This window comes from Nothobranchius furzeri, chromosome 11, assembly GCF_043380555.1.
Source record: "Nothobranchius furzeri strain GRZ-AD chromosome 11, NfurGRZ-RIMD1, whole genome shotgun sequence".
Classification (NCBI taxonomy): domain Eukaryota; kingdom Metazoa; phylum Chordata; class Actinopteri; order Cyprinodontiformes; family Nothobranchiidae; genus Nothobranchius; species Nothobranchius furzeri.
In genome coordinates this window covers 27,943,360-27,960,383 of record NC_091751.1, presented here as the reverse complement: position 1 = coordinate 27,960,383, position 17,024 = coordinate 27,943,360, and the positions used below count along the sequence as shown (strand labels likewise).

The window sequence follows — 17,024 nt, the reverse complement described above, 5'->3', positions numbered from 1 at the left end:
TTTAATTCCTTTCTTAGGAACAAACTTCAACTCTCATCGGTGGCCATGGAGTCGCTTGTTGTTGCTGTCTTATGTGCGTGCTGTGATGTCGCGGTTATGTGAAACTAATGCCACGGAAGCTCCTGGGGACCAAATAGGCACTATTTCATAAAAATTCGATTTACTTTTTTTTTTTTTATTGCCTACAACAAAAGATTCGAATTAACTCATTAAATTGCTTCATCACCCTTGCCTACTGACTAGCAGAGGTTTCAGAAGCTACATCTTGGCCCTAGGCAATCTACTGTTTGTGTGTCTGTTCTGTACTTTGGGCCACCTTGATTGGTGGCAGTAAAGTGATTTATTAATAAGTGAAATGAAAATAAATTAAACATCTGACCCTGATGAAATGTTGTCATCAGCTATGATGCTAACACAGAAATACCAGAGCTATGAAGTGTTTACATTTGCTTCCTGAGGGAAAACCTAGCATTATGTAAGCAGCTAGGTAGAGCTGAGACTGAAACCTAGCTTATGTTATTTGCTGCAACATTAGAAAACAAACTAAAATGTCAGATTATTCCAAAACAAAGCTGGTTTGTCCAAATGTGCTTTAGCAAACCTCAAGCAGCTGTGTTGGTTCTGTGTAGAGCTGAGGAAAATAATCGATGCATCGAGATGCGGACATAAACGATTCTGCATCGTAGAAGAGTACGCCATAATCTATTATTGTGGAATGTAGTTTTGTTTTTTTTTTTAACGGCGGCACCAGCGCAGCATCCAAATTGTCAGAGTGAGTGTCCTCCACATTTTCCAAGCGGTTCTGCCTTAATGTGGTACTGCAGGGGTAGAGTTGTAGCCTAAGAGCGAACCGGAACCGAATCAGCCCGATCGGTTCTGTTGGATTTGGGCCGTGAATTATGTTATTCACGGCCCGTGAATTATGTTATTGAGCGGGTTGTCACGCGGTGCACTCAGGGCCAGATTAAGACTTTGTTGTACCCTAGGCAACAATATTAAAGGGCCCCATCATCACGACCCAAGGATCACCATAATATGGTCACATACAGAATATTTTACTGTAATATGCAGTAAATATACTCAATACTTGAATGCCTGACATCTCGTAACCTGCTCAGGGTAAACTTTGACTCACCTCGTGTGGACTGACCAATGAGGAGAGGGTCTTAACTTGAGTGTCAGTGACGGCGGCTGCAGCTTAATCGTCTGTCCTTTATTTAGGGACACGAAGAAGTTAAAAGGAGAGAGAAATAGAAGATAGAAGTTCTTGTTCCACTTTATTATTTTGTTTCATGAAGATAAACTGATGTTAAATTCAGCTGAAAGAGAAACTGGGAGGAAGCTTTGGTTCATTTTAAGTTACAGGAGGTCTTGTCTCCTATCTGCTCCTCCAGAGACACCATGGACATGAGGGTTACATGGTGAGGGTCACACAGGACAGGTTAGTGGAAAGGTTTGTAGTTAGCTGGTTAGTGAAGGAGATCCATCAGCTGGGTAATTTATTCCCAATCCAGCCCACAGCCTTCTGCTGGTGTTATTATCAGAAAGAATAAAACACACATCTTAAATATTATTGGAAGTTTAGAATTTGTTTTGTGTTTTATTATTTTCTGCATCAAACAGAACTTGATTCATTCTCCAACATTTCAGAAATGAACCACTGGGTTCAAATAAAATAACAAACTAAGTCAAACATTTCATTTGGTGTCATTTCTGACAGACTTGAACTGTGGCATAAATATTTTACTCTAAAGCTGCTCAGAGACTGTAAACTCTCATATATGAACCCATTTTGTATTTTATTATTACATTATGTGTCCTGTAGGTTTTCAGTATTTTTTCAGATTTTGTGAGTTTTTGCAAAGCGTGTTTTTCTCAGCCTGAGGCGTGCTGAACGAGGAAATAGATTGTTTTACTTTGTTAAGTCTTCTTAAATATTTCAAATGTTTTGTCCTAACCTGTTGTGAATGGAGAGCTTTTGAGGGTTGGCAGGCTGTTTCGGTTACGTTTTTGATTAAAAAAAATAAAAATAAACAATAGGGCTGCAACAAACGATTATTTGGATAATCGATTAATCGGATGGGGTCTCGACACGATTAATCGATTAATCGGATTACCTAGGGACATTTTTTAAAACTGCTAGGGAAACATTATTTTTCTCCTTCCTTCACTTTATTAAACACAACATTATTAGAAAACAGTTCAATAGCAGAAAAACAGCATGCCATCACCTAAATTGTCTTATAAGGTGTATAGACAGAGACCCTAAGCTACACCTATCTGTGACCTAAAATGCTTGGTCCAAGTTAAACAGCAAGTCAACCCCTACCAGAGTCTAACTCCACTCCCACTTCATGTTTGAAAAATGCAACACATGCTGTTGCCTGGCAGACCGAGAGGGCGGAGCCGCTAACAAATACACACACACTCAGGCTCACAACAGCATTGTGACATCATAATGTACCAGTTTACATCATAGCATACTTCTTAGCCAATAGCGGTGGCAGATTTAAATTAAAATACAGTGCAGAGTTTTTACCTGACAACGGCACAACACTGCCAGTTTTAGGCAGAATATTTAAATTTTAACTAAGATGCACTGAAGTGCCAAATTATTGACGACACGTGTCTGCAGCATGATTAGACACTCGTTTATTTAGTTTATCAGCAAAAAAAAGTTTATTTGGGGGTGACTTGCTCTTTAAGAGCAATTCTCATCTGTTTTGTTTGATCTCATCTGTAGACATTTATTATAATTGGGGATGTCAAACAACTAATTTTTAAATGTAATTAAACATAGGCTGTGAATTAATCAAAATTAATCACTATTTCCAAAAATGACTGAAAAATACCAAATAAAACAAAAGTAAATGAATGCCATCCTCCTTGCGATGATGCCCTGGGCAACTGCCATAAAGTCACATCAAGAAATGCTGCTGATCATCCCAATGATCCCAAATAGACTCACATTAGGCCACATGAAAGCAACTGAACCCAAAAATATATTAACCAGTATATAACTGCACTCTCACAACACGCCTGCAGCAACAGTTAGGACTCCTCCCTCCCTTTTAAAAGCGTTTTCGCTTCTGAGGACATTGTGGTTGTAAAGCCACATGTTAGTCTGGCCCCGGTGTGATCAACCAGTTTCTGGGGGAATGTGACGGTGGAACCGGTTCGCAGCGGCGCGAGTACCCCCCCCCCCCGCCTATCTAATAGCGTCGCGCTTACAATTTTATAGACTTTTTTTAACGAGCTTAGGGCATGTCTAGCCTGTATAATAATCCAGGGCTTGGGTGAATCACTTTTGAAAAGTTTTTAACTTACCCGGACACCGAGCTCTCTCCTTCCTCGCTGATGATTCTGACATGCTTGCGTTTAAGACGCTGCATCATCACCGTAGTATCCCTGTGCCATGCTAAGTCTGACCTACAAACGTTGCATGTCTTCGCCAGATTTAACTGAAAATGCTCCCAAACTTTAGAAGTTTTTACTTTTTTGGGGTCTCGCTGCTTCTGCCATGTTCCTCTTACAAACACCTGCCGGCTCTCCACCGGTCTGCGCGCAACGGCGGGCAGGAGGGGAGGGGGCTTTTGGAAGAGTTGCGCAACACAACGAATCGATGACGCAATTCGTTGCCAACGCTTTTAGTAATCGATTTTCATCGAATTTATCGATTCGTTGTTGCAGCCCTAATAAACAATCATCTGACATCTTCTATTTATCGATGAAAAATCAATATGAAATAATCGTGATGCATCGGGATATCGAATTGAATTGAATCGTTGACCCAATAATCGTAATCGAATCGGGAGACAAGTGAAGATTCACACCTCTAGTTCTGTGAGTGGAGAAAAGGCTTCCTCTGCATCACTCTCACATACAGCATCTCCTTGTGTAAAGTGCACCGAATAGGTGAACGATGCAGAGTGACTCCATCTGCAGCAAGATGATGTTGTAGGTCTTTGGTGCTGGTCTGTTGGTGACTGACCGTTCTCACCATTCTTCACTTCTGTTTGTCTGAGATTTTAATTGTTCTGCCACTTGGAGCCTTAACTTGAACTGTGCCTGTGGTCTTCCATTTACTCAATATGTTCCTAACTGTGGAAACAGACAGCTGAAACCTCTGGGACAGCTTTCTGGATCCTTCCCCTAAACCATGATGGTGTCAGGTCTTTGTTTTCAGCTCATGTGAGAGTTGTTCTGAGACCCTATGTTGCTTCTCTTCAGAGAATATTCACAGAGGAGGGAAACATAACTGGTCTGGTTTCTCATAACTGGACTCATCTGTGTATGGAGGTCAAAAATCACTGAGCTTACTAAACCAATTTTGAGATCCAATTATTAGTTTGAAAGGTTTTGGAAACAAGCAAATGACAACAGTGCCCAAATTTATGCACCTGCCCAATTTAGTTTAAACAGTTATTGCACACTAGCATTTTACATGCTACCCGACCCACACACAGATCACAGACACAACTTCTGCATGAACACCGCTTTATTAAACACCTGACGCACACAGACGTAGCTGCAATGTTGAGATGCAGGCAGGAGCTCACCCAGCTCCTCCAGTCTATTTCTAGTCTCTGCTCTACCTGCGGTACCGTCCTCTTCAGTCGGCCAGTGGCTGATTGCTGATCGCCACCCAGTGCATGCCGGTGGGCTCCCAGCAGCCCCACCTTTGCACACCGCTACACACACTTTCTGGAAATCCTATAAAATTTGCTTCACTTCTCAAACACACTGTGTGTCTCTCCTATATGATATATTTAACTAAAAACATTTCTTCACAACAACCATGATGAACAAGGCTGCCCAAACCTTTCACATCCCACTGTAAGTCATTATTTAATCATTGTCCAGCTCTATATCAGAATATATCGTCACATGTCCAAACATTTTGTCTGAGCCACATGGTTCCAGCATCACAGTGCACTCAGTGTCCTTGAGTCTGTGTTATCTGTGTAACAACCTGACTAGATGTTTTCAGTCAGTGCATCCTGATGGGCTTGGGTCACGTTTTAAACTCTGTGTAAGCTGTAATGACTCAGGAGTATCAGTTATCGTCTCTTCCTGCAAAGTCAAGTCGGCCTGGTCTCAGTACACTGCGCTGCTGATAGCCTTCAGTCATACGGTTACATTTTCAGAGAGTTACTGCTTTACCGTACAATGAACCTTGATGGTTTTGAACTGTTTTAGCTTTACATGGACATATTTGTAGTTGGTTAAATGTGCTTGCCTAAAGATTTGCTGTTAACTGAATGTCTTGGAACAGTAAATAATAATTTCACAGTGAAATAGTCACAAAGCTCTAACGTGTCAGTCATGTTGGAAGGAAGGTTATATTGAAGCTTATTCAACACTGGCTGGCAAAGAGCTGCCGAGGTGTGGCAAGAAGAAGGCTAGAGGCTCTGTTCAATTCTTTATATATATATATATATATATATATATATATATATATATATATATATATATATATATATATAACTATGTCCACTACTAAAATCTTCTTGAAGTTCATGAATGTGAGAGAGTGTGATTGCAGTAACCAAATTTGACCACAAGATGTAATTTTTAACTTCATTCCAACATCATGTACCTTTAAGAAATATAAGCTACTAAAAATATCAGTGTATGCAGCCATAGAAACTGTGTGTGTGTGCGTGTGCACGCGTGCGCGCCCGCCCGCTTGTCCGTCCGTCCCCAGTGAGTCATGGTGGGTGGCTGCTTATACTGAGCCAGGATCCTCTGGAGGTTTCTTCCTGTTAAACGGGAGTTTTCCACTCCACTATCACTGCATGCTTGCTTAGTATGAGGATTGCTGTAGACTCTGACACTAGTCAGTGACTTGATGCAACCTGCTGGGTTCCTTATTTAGGAAACTTTTTACTAGTTGACTTAATGAATTTAACTCCGTGAAAGTCCCATTACATTTCCGCTTGTGACCCATCCTCATGGGGAGCGGTGAGCTGCAGCTGTGGCTGCACACGGGAACTGTTTAGTGGTTTATCCCCCCCAATCCAACCCCTTAAAGCTGAGTGTCAAGCAGGGAGGCTTTGGGTCCCGTTTTTAATGTCTTTTGTATGACCCAACTGTGGATTTGAACCCTGATTCCCCCAGTCCCAGGGCGGACACTCATACCCTAGGCATTCAGAAGGTCAATTGGAATGTTTACTTTGTGAAGCGCCTTGAGATGACTCTTGTTGTGATTTGGCGTTTTATAAATAAACCGATCTGAATTGAATAAAGTCTAGGGCTGGGTGATATGGCATCCATTTAGTATCAATAATCAAAATCAATATATATCGAGCAGTTCACCTCTAATGATTAAAGGACAATAACTGCCCGTACAGCAGCAGTGGAAGATTTCCCACAAAAATCCTTCAACTGTCTGGCAACCTTTGGTCACTGCCACTGGCTTCCAATGGCTAACCCGCTTCAGCATTTGAATCATCTTCTATTTCCTCACCGGCTTGCTTTCTTGTTACAGATCGGATGATTCAGTTTGTAACACATTCTCTCAAAGGAACATTAACATCAGCAACCTACACACATCTTTTCATTTGTTTTCAAATACCTAATAAATTGGCATGGGTAAAATGACATCAGTAATGGCTCTAAATGTTGTTACTGGTAAATCTTTGTGATCCACCCCTGTTTGTATTTCTAACCATGACGCCTACCCCTCACCCCCCAATGTTCCTCACACCTGCCCGAAGTCATCTCGAGATGGAGGCAGTCGCCAAGCCAGTTTGGACACATTTTCCGGGCACTTGGATACACCACATGTACCAGACGTGTCACCAGAGTTTGTTACCAGATAACATAGATTAGTTCTTATAAACGTTTCTGTTGTTAGGAGGCTCGTTTAGTCTGAGATGCTGCTGCTTTGAAGGTGTAACAACTACAAGGATTTAATATGTAATTGTTGCTTATTTACTAGTGTGTTTGCAGTGCTGTAATGTTTCCTCTCTGGGAGTTTGTTGCTACTGCTCAGATAACACGAGATCTGAATCTGAAAGTTATTTAGTTTTTGTCTCTTACTAGCTTTGTGAACTTTGATCAGTCTGAGGGCATTTTTAAATTTATTTTCCTACCAGTCCGTTTGTGCAGCAATTCACCAAAGTCACAGCTCACCACTGAGCGAGGTAGAGCATTTACAGGACCAGTTCAGTCATGCTGTGGTTATAACTAGTCTTTGACAGCTCATTTGGTCTCGTACCCTTGTTCCTGTGTTCAAGTACACCAGGAGAATTGATTTATTAACTAGTGAGACACCTTGTTCCAGTTTTAGTGTTGGCCTTTTTCCAGGTAAACAACTATTTTACTGACCAAAAAAACATCTGTCAAAAAAATCATTTCAGTTTTTACCATTGTGTGTAACTCTTCCCTGCAGACATTATAAAACTAGTTAGAATTGGTTTATTAATCATTTGTTGTTGGGAAAAGCCTGGAGCATCAAATGTTTAGGTCGCTAACTAAACGAATGCATTACATCTTCCTGGTTTCTGTAGGCTTGAGCTTGTTAGAAGAGACATTGGAGTTGGGAATGCATAAATCTGTATTTTTCTAACGTGTAATCTGTCTCATGAACTTATTTTGTAAGAAACTATGAAGTCTGAGCTGGACCACTTTAGTAACGGGGGAAAAATGTGGGTGCATAGTGCATACTGTGTAATGTGGCTCATTTAGGAGTTAATCCAACAAAACCAGAAAATAACATTTTAATGGTTCTTTGACAGCTGTTTTGTTTGTCCTTGATAACTGGCTGTTAATTTATGAAATCCAAGCTGATTTATAAAGGGCTCTTACCAGAGATCAACCCGTTTTGTTTTTTTAATGCCGACATGTGGAAGTCATGGTCAGCCATTGGCTGATATGTGCTGCCATTGTTTTGGGGCTGACTTCTAGGCATTTTTGCCTTACTTGCCTGCTAAAATCTCACAAAAAAACTCACATTTCTGAACCTGAATCAGTTAAATTTAACCCTCTGGAGGCAGGCGTTGCAGATTTGCAACAGTTAACACCTACCTACCTGGTTACTCCACATACGTATTTCATGAGCATTTTTTACTCAGAAGTACCCCTGAAGGACTTAGTTGTTCATCCTTTTATCAAAACTTATTTTGAGCCTGAGAGGGTTAACTGTGAAATCTTAATTTTGTGCACTGCTCAGTAGTAAAGTCAGCCATTCAATGGGTTAATCAAACACATCAATAAAAGACCAAGAATTAAATATGCAAAACAGATTAAATGAAAAAACGTCAGATGACAATGTTTTGAGCATTTATTAAACAGAACTGTTTCTGAAACATAAATACACATTTAAATAAAATTCAGCAGCAGCACCGGGCTTTCTGCAGATGGACTTGAAATTGGCTCTGCTAAAGTGATACATCAGCCGGTTACGGTATAGAACTTGTTTGTTTGTATCTCTTGCTAATTTCAGTAAACATATATGGTTCAATAAAGAGTTTTATCAGCTAATTGACATGCTGACTGGAAGATGTCTCCATGTGGCGTAGCTTGTATAATGTGCATCACCCGATTAGCTGTAGCTAACTGAGAACAATGGACCAGTGTCCTGAGGAAGCTGTGTCACCACCTATCTGGCTCTGTCCATGGAGCTCCTTTATGAAAGGAGGTTTGGTGTGAATGTAGGGCAGCCGAAGATCATCGCCACTGATTATCATGTTGGTCAGATGAGTCATTGGCTCTGTGTGGTTCTCTAGTCACAAGGTGGAAGTGTTTTACATTTGAGCTGATAACCGCCTGCCAGAGAGCTGCAACCCTTTAGCCACTGTTCGGGTTTAAGCTCTGTAGCAAAACAAGACAAACCTTCAGAAGTCTACAAGAACTCCCAACATTTACTGTTGGTGTTTTTAGAGTTCAATACTGTAAAACTAAAATAGGTAGGAAACGGGTATTCGTTGGAAACCACAGCTTGCTTACAGCATTGGCAATAATGGGAAAACCATTGGATGTCACACACACACACACACACGCACGCTAGTGCTGCACAGTACATTGCAAATGGCATCGCGATATCGGCATGCGCAATAGGCATTTAGCACAGAACAGAAAAACGTGATGAATGGTGCACTCAAATGTTTGCTAAACGGGAGCTTGAAGTTTTTGACCAATCAAATGGAGCCCGGCCTTCACCCACTTGGTTAATCGGGTGGGTTCTTATTGGTTAGATGCCTGCCCCCTAGGCGGACGGCACTTAGTTTGTTTGGCTAGCAAACACCTGAGCTAGCTCAGAGAGCGTCACCATGACTGAAGGTGAGACGTGTGCGATAAATGTTAGTGAGGAAGAACTCCTGTTTAGGGGCAGCACTAGCTGAAGAGGTAGAGCAGGTTGTCCAGTAATCAGAAGGTTGCAGGTTTGATCCCGGCTCCCGACAGCAAATGCTGCTAGTGTGTCAGAGAGACTGATGGCGCCTGTGCTCAGAAGCCTCGCCTCAGTCAATGAGCCCCAGGGTAGCTGTGGCTACATCGTAGCTCATCCTTCATCATGAATGAATGATACTCTGTAGTGAGAAGTGTTTTGGAGTCCTCTCAGTCTGAAAGGTGCTACAAGTGTGGGTCATTTATCATTTATAAAACAGCACGTCTCATATTTGAAGATATTTTGGTTATAAGAGAGATGACGTTCAAAAACACAGGTGCTTTGCAAAACATGCCGAACAGTTGTGGCAACCATGAGGGAAACCACGACAAATGACGGTCACCTCCAACGCAGCAATAAAGGGCTTACAGGGCTCCAGAAAGCTAGCGTTAGCAAACCCAAAGTCTCTGACGTTAACACAACAGCTCACTAGATGTCTTGTGGAGTGGAAACCATCAACGTGGTACAAGGAAATAATGGGGGCACTTGCACATCATTTGGCTAAGGCGATGAATACAATGAGCCAAGAGGGTCAAGGTGCACAGTAGCATGTGTATTAATGGCTACAGGAGTAAAAGTATCTGTTTAGCTCTGTAAATGTTCTGCAGCATTGTCCTAATGGATTATTTTAATTATCCTATTGTTTAAAATTGCTCCAACTGATTTAAATTATTCATTTTTTCTAAAATATTGAAACAGATCATGATAATTTTGTGGCATAACTGAAGCGTCAGCCCTTGTGTCTCAGCCCCTCCGGTGTGAAGACACTCCGGGGTAAAGACATACGTGTCTACCTGCGCGTGTCCACAGAGCAGGTACATAGAGCAAACAAACTTGACCCAGACCCTGCTCCATCGACACCTTGCAACATGTGCCATTATCCTATACCTGTGATCACTGGCTTCAGAGGAAGGTTACACACAGCAAACCGCTTTCGTAACCTTCAAAACCTCCGCTCGCTAAAACCGACTCCCCCCGAAGACATCCACCTGTCTATGGGACTGTAGAACTGCCAATCAGCTGTAAACAAAGCAGACTTCATTACCGCATATGCAAACCACCTGTCACTTGATGCACTGGCTCTCACTGAGACCCGGATCAAACCATGTGACAATGCCACCTCATCTGCTCTCTCAATTAACCACAATTTCTCCCACACTTCTCGTGCTTCTGGCCGAGGTGGTGGAACGGGCATGTTAATTTCCAACAGATGGATATACAGTCTGTTGCTACCCATCGCTAAATACAACTCCTTTGAATACCATGCCATCCAGGTAACTGTACTGAAAAAATTCTTTTTGGTTGTCATACATCGCCAACCAGGTCAACTCGTAGACTTTCTTGATGAATTCGACACCCTGCTCTTCTCCATTCCTGAGCATGACTGTCCCACAATGGTCCTTGGAGACATGAATATTCACATGGACAATCCCAGCTCATCAGGCTTCCTGTCACTAATGTCATAATTCGATCTAAAACTAGCACAAAGTCCTCCAACTCACAAAGCTGGAAAAGCAGTTGACCTCATTTTCACCAGAAACTGTGTCATAGACACAATCTCTGTTACACCGCTGCATCTTTCCGATCATTACTTAATCCGTTTCAGCATGACTCTACATGGAAGGTCCACTGCTTCCTCCCCAATGGTCTCATTCTGCCGCAACCTCCACAATCTGGCACCCAACCACTTCTTGCCTCCACTCTTCCATCTCCCAGCACATTCTCTGCTTATGAAGGGAATGATGCCACCGAGTCACACTGCTCCACACTCTGCCCTTGTCTTAACAACTTGTGTCCTTTAGCCACTAGACCTGCTAGATCCTCTCAGTCGCACCCTTGGCTAAATGATACCCTCCGGTCTCTACGCACCAATCTTAGAGCTGCGGAACGGAAATGGCGCAAAACAAAAGATCCTGGTGATCAACTGAAATTTCATGAATTACTGTCATTCTCTGCCAGCATCACTGATGCAAAGAAAGCTTTCTACACTGACAAAATTCTCAGCTCTACTGACTCTCAGAAACTATTTTCAACATTCAAAACTCTGCTCAACCCTCCTTCTCCACCTCCTACCAACAATTTATCAGCTGACACCTTTGCCTCATTCTTCACTGACAAAGTGGCAGCTATAAGCAAACAGTTTACTCAACTGGCCACTCCTGAACATCCGCTACCACAAATCCCTTCTAGCCCATCCATCTCAAGCCCTACTGCTTCATTTTCCTCTTTTTCCCCTGTCACTGAGAACTGTGTGTCCAAGCTTCTCACGTGCAGCCGCCCTACTACATGCTCACTTGATCCCATTCCGTCTAAGCTGCTCCAAGCTATTGCTCCTACAGTAGCCGCAGCAGTCACACATGTGATCAATGCATCACTGACATCCGGTACATTTCCCACCTCTCTCAAGTATGCTCAAGTTAAACCGCTGCTAAAAAAAGAGTCTCTTCCTCCAAATCATGTGGAGAACTACCGACCTATCTCTCTCCTCCCTTTTCTGTCCAAAATCATTGGAATGGGGGCTTTCAAGCAGATCACAGAATACCTCTCACAAAACTGTCTGCTTGACCCTTACTGAAACTGCTCTGCTAGCAGTGACGGAATCCTTAAAAGAAGCTAGAGCGACTGCCAAATCCTCAGTGCTTATCCTGCTCGACTTTTTGGCTTCATTTGACACTGTCAACCATGGCTTCCTTTTGTCCACACTCTAGCATGGGCATCACAGAGAAAGCACACGCCTAGTTTGAATCGTACCTCACAGGACGATCATTCAGTGTATCTTGGCTTGGACAATCCTCTACCGTGCACCATCTTGCCACAGGAGTCCCCAAGGGCTCTGTACTAGGACCTCTTCTCTTTGCCATATACACCACCTCACTGGGTGAGATTATTCGATCACATGGCTTCTCCTACCACTGCTATGCAGACGACACCCAGCTCTATCTGTCATTTCCACCAGACTACCACACTGTCTCTGCACGAATGTCAAACTGTCTCTCTGACATATCAAAATGGATGAAATCCCACCATCTCCAGCTCAACCTTTCTAAAACTGAATTACTTGTCATCCCAGCAAAACATCCATACAGCACAATATCTCAATCCAAAATGACTTCCTATCTCTGGCTCCTTCAAAGGCAGTTCGAAATCTGGGTGTTGTGATTGATGAACACCTGACCTTTAAAAATCATGTTACCTCTGTTGCTCGTTCATGCCGCTTTGTGCTGTATAACATACGAAAGATCAGACCATACCTAACACAACATGCCACCCAGCTCCTGGTGCAATCTACTGTCATCTCCCGCCTCGTTTACTGCAATGCCCTTCTAACTGGTCTTCCAGCCTGTACTGTGAGATCCAGAACGCAGCGGCGAGCGTGGTCTTCAATCAGCCTAAAAGAGCACACGTCACCCCTCTGTTCATTGAGCTCCACTGGCTACCGCTAGCAGCACGCATCAAATTCAAATTGCTAACACGAGCATACAAAGTCCGAGATGGTACGGCTCCCATCTACCTGAATCCTCTTGCAAAGTCTTACGTCTCGGCCCGGCCGCTCCGGTCATCGCAGGATCGTCTGCTAGCAGTGCCTACACCACGCTCAGGACTAGGGCTGTCACGGTAACCGCAAAAATGAAATATCGTAATATGAAGAAGCCCACCGCGCTGCATCATGGGCCACCGCGATTACTGAACTTGGTTCAACTCAATGATGTATGTTGAGAAGGATGGCTGCACTGGTATCAAAACGAAACGTTACTTCGCTCCTTTGGGAGCACTTTGGTTTTCAGTACGTCAGCTGCTGCGCAGCCAGAGTCCTTGGCCGAGACAGAGCTGCCACCAGCGGCAAAAAATAAACAAATAAATAAACGCTCGGAGACCTGCTGAAGTCCCGGACAAGCACTGCTTCTGCAACCGTCCCGAAGAGAGTTTGAGCCGAGCTGGAGCTCACTCGCTACCTGCAGGAGGAATGCACCCACCCTAAAGAAACCCCCTGACATGGTGGAGCAACAACCGGGAGAGATTCCCTTTACTCGCACGCAGGTACGTGTGTGTTAGTGCAACGAGCGCACCATCCGAGAGGGTTTTCAGTGTTGCTGGAAATGTTGCCACCCCTCTCAGATCCTCTCTCAAACCGTATATGGTTAACATGCTGGTTTTCCTTGTGGGTAACAAGGACGTGACCGAGCTATAAATCACCGTCATTCGTGTGTGTGAAAGTGAAAGTGAAATGATAGTGCCCCGCGCCCGGTACATGTAATTTTTTATGCTTGATTTTAAACAACTAAATTAAATGGGGACTTGTTTCTTATTTGTTAGATGCTGCAGCCAAATTTGCATTCAAAAGTTTAACCTTCTCCTGAATTTTGTTGTTTTTAAGTTCAGTCGGACTCCGACTGTCGCAGAAACAAACATTACTGCGATCTGTGTTGTTACTGCCCTTTGATCTGCATTCAGTAAAGTGTTATAAAAGAAGGCACGGCAATTTTTAACCTTTTTTAAATGTGTAAACATTATGTTTAGATAGTACTGCAATAATATCGCACACCGCAATATTAAGCCACCCTGAATCACCACAGGGGGAATTCCTCAACCGCGACAGCCCTACTCAGGACAATCCAGGCTCTTCTCATGCATCGTTCCACAAATGTGGAATGACCTTCCAAGCACTACCAGAACAGCGGCTTCCTTTTCAATTTTCGAGAAACTCCTGAAGACCCTGATCTTCAGAGAGCATCTTCTAAACTAGCACCCCCCCCCCCCCCCCCCACCCGACCCCCCTCTACCGTCCACTCCTTTGTTCCCTCCTCTCCATGACTGATGTCAAGTTGTTGTTATTGTTGTTGTTAGCCTCAAGGGCAACATGCCGATTATCACTTGTAAGTCGCTTTGGACAAAAGCGTCTGCTAAATACATAAACATCATGTCAACTTGCATGATTTCCTTTCATTTTGAGGATGGCAGTGTGTCTAAAGTGTGTATACACACAGAATAAAGACAAACACTGCAGATTTAAATATTTGTGTATTGCAAATCATTTCATCATCGCAATCTCTTATTGCGCATCGCAGGTTTTCCTAATACCGTGCATCCCTAACACACACTCACACACAGCCTTTAATATCACAACATGTCATCTAGAGTCCTTGTGCCTGCTCTAAAGTCTCTACACCGGTGTTCCTGCTCTTTGGGTGACATCATGTTTGGACACACAAATCGGCTGAGTGTTTTCATGCTCCTAGCATTTTGTTTTTGCGCAAAGAACCAGTGAAACACGTTTTACCTCAGACGCAGAGCGGGCAGGAGGGTTTAAGTCAGGCAGGGATGAACACAAGAAGGATGGGTGAAAAAAATCAAAGCATTTTGAGAATAATAAAAGAATAAATGTCTGTTTTAATTCTATTTTTTATTATGTGTTCCAGGCCAGTCTGTCCATCTGGGGATGGGGGGGCCTCGGGGTTGTGCTGTTCCTCGTCACCTTTGGACCTTTTGCCATATTCTACTTGGCCTTTTATATCTTTTGCTTTATTGGCGGGTGAGCCTCACACAAACCTTTCTAAAACTGATTTTACAGTAATTTCTGATCAACATCCTTTGTTGTGTTGCAGGGGCTTTGCAGTCACTTTGCTTTATGGAAAGATCAACTCAGAGAAACTCCTAGAAAAATGCGAGCACTCTTACTTGCCACCCACGCAAATTGGAATACAGAAGGTAGGAGGACAGGGCCGGTGCTTGTTGTGGTTTCTTAAATAAATAACTGATTATTTTGATGTCAGAACATCAGCGAAACAATGCAGATGATGATAAACCAAGCTAGCAAGCATTGCAATGACCAGTGAAGGTTTTACTTATTTAACTAATTTCTCTTTATTGTGACTTTCAGACACTGGAGGAGATGAAACTGGAGAACAAGCCTATAAAGATCGACAGGAGACTGACTGGCTCTAGTATTATTGATGAACCACTACAACAGGTGTTTATTTCACTGTGGATTTGTTACCTGTGATGAAATCTTTACCACGAGGGTTAGGGTTGGGGTTAGTAGCTGTAGACAGAGGTCCGTAGGTGTATCAGCGGCTAGTAGACACTCTACAACGTGTAAGAGCTAACAGGCCATAACAGGATTAGCACTAAGGCACAACACTGCAGACTTTTTAGACGTTGGTGGCCGCAAGCTTTAGAGAAGTAATCACTCTGTAGGTCTTTGTGTCTACTGAAGTTTTTTTAGTTGGTGTTTCTGGTGGGAAATGACCTGTTAGCCGACTTGTGTTGCATCATATCAAGGAGATTAAAATACTATATCATACCATACCAACTTTATTTATAAAGCACATTTAAAAACGGTATGGCAGCCGACCAAAGTGCTGTACAGAATAAAAGTAAAAACACAATATAAAACAATACACGGTCAACAATAAAATACGCAACAAAGCAGAAAATCACGGTCAATAAAAAGACACATAGTAAAATAATAAAAGTCAGGGATTTAAAAGTGCCTGGTCGTAAAAGTGAGCCTTAAGTACCGACTTGAAACGGAGGAGGGATGTAACGATATCCAAATCTCACCATACGATTTAGTAGGGAGGCTCATGATAAGATAAGATGATGAGACTCACAATAGAAATTGCTTTGACCGGTCACTGGTAAATCTGTCGTTAACTTTTATTTCATTTATGACATTTTGAAAAGCCAATGCTAAAGTGCTAAATTCAAGTAACAACTCAATGCAAATGTATAAAAGCAAAGGCAACCTAGGTACTTAATAAACAGTCAAAGGCATTTTAAAACAGCCCATTCAATAAATGAAACACCAGGCACTACAAAACTGCTTAGTCATTAATAGTCAATAAATAAAAGGATCACCAAACAGGATCGGGTAGGTAAACCACAGTAACCCCAAGATTCCACTACCGCCGCTCCGCGCCCGCCTTCCGCAGCCGCTCGCTTCCGAACTCAATTTTTACTGGTACCCGCTCTACAACGGCTCCGCTCCGGTGCGGAGACCTGAGGTGCGCAAACAGGCATGCGCGGGATTTTCGAGATCTTGTGATACAGTCCGAGCAATAAACGCGGAAGTTAGATCCAAACACCCGTTGTGTGGGAGAAGCATCAAAATGAACTGTTTAATCTGCCCATCATTTGTGCTGAGAGGTCAGCAGTGTTTGGATCAACAAAGTGTGACTACTTTGATAGTAGAAACTGTATTTATGGCTTATTTTTATGCATTTAAAGTTCAGCCGCCATTGATAGTTGTTAAAAGTTGTTAAACCGGTGCATATGAAACAAAACGCTTTTTGTTTATCGATTTATTGTGAAATAACGGAAGTTGTGCTTAGTCCCTTTCCTGTTGGGCGGTTGTGATTTCTGTCCATTGACAGCGGAGGTGCTCCGGCGTCCGGCAAAAATAGAATCGATCCTATTGTTGCCGGATGGCGGAACGGCGGCCGCAGTGGTGGAACAGCTCTGATTGACTACAACGGGACCAATTTTGCTTCGGAGTTCGTGGCGGAGCGGAGGTAGTGGAATTTTGGGGTAAGCCTCTGCTAGTTCTAATCCAGTTTCAAGGTTGTTTGTTTTTAAAGAAAGATTAGCATGTTAACATCTGAGAGGAGGAGAGCAGATCTCTGAGCAGTTACAA

At 42.8% G+C, this 17,024-nt stretch overlaps 1 protein-coding gene across 2 annotated transcripts in view; it reads left to right on the top strand.

Annotated features, from left to right (window-relative positions):
• The window catches only part of snx13 (sorting nexin 13), a 45,991-nt gene that overhangs the window by 10,302 nt on the left and 18,665 nt on the right, over nucleotides 1–17,024 (top strand). For both annotated transcript variants that reach the window (XM_015955869.3, XM_070556048.1), the window contains exons 2-4: nucleotides 14,809–14,921; nucleotides 14,995–15,097; nucleotides 15,270–15,359. In XM_015955869.3, coding sequence (XP_015811355.3) covers nucleotides 14,809–14,921; nucleotides 14,995–15,097; nucleotides 15,270–15,359 — 306 coding nt within the window. The remainder of the gene's footprint in view (nucleotides 1–14,808; nucleotides 14,922–14,994; nucleotides 15,098–15,269; nucleotides 15,360–17,024) is intronic.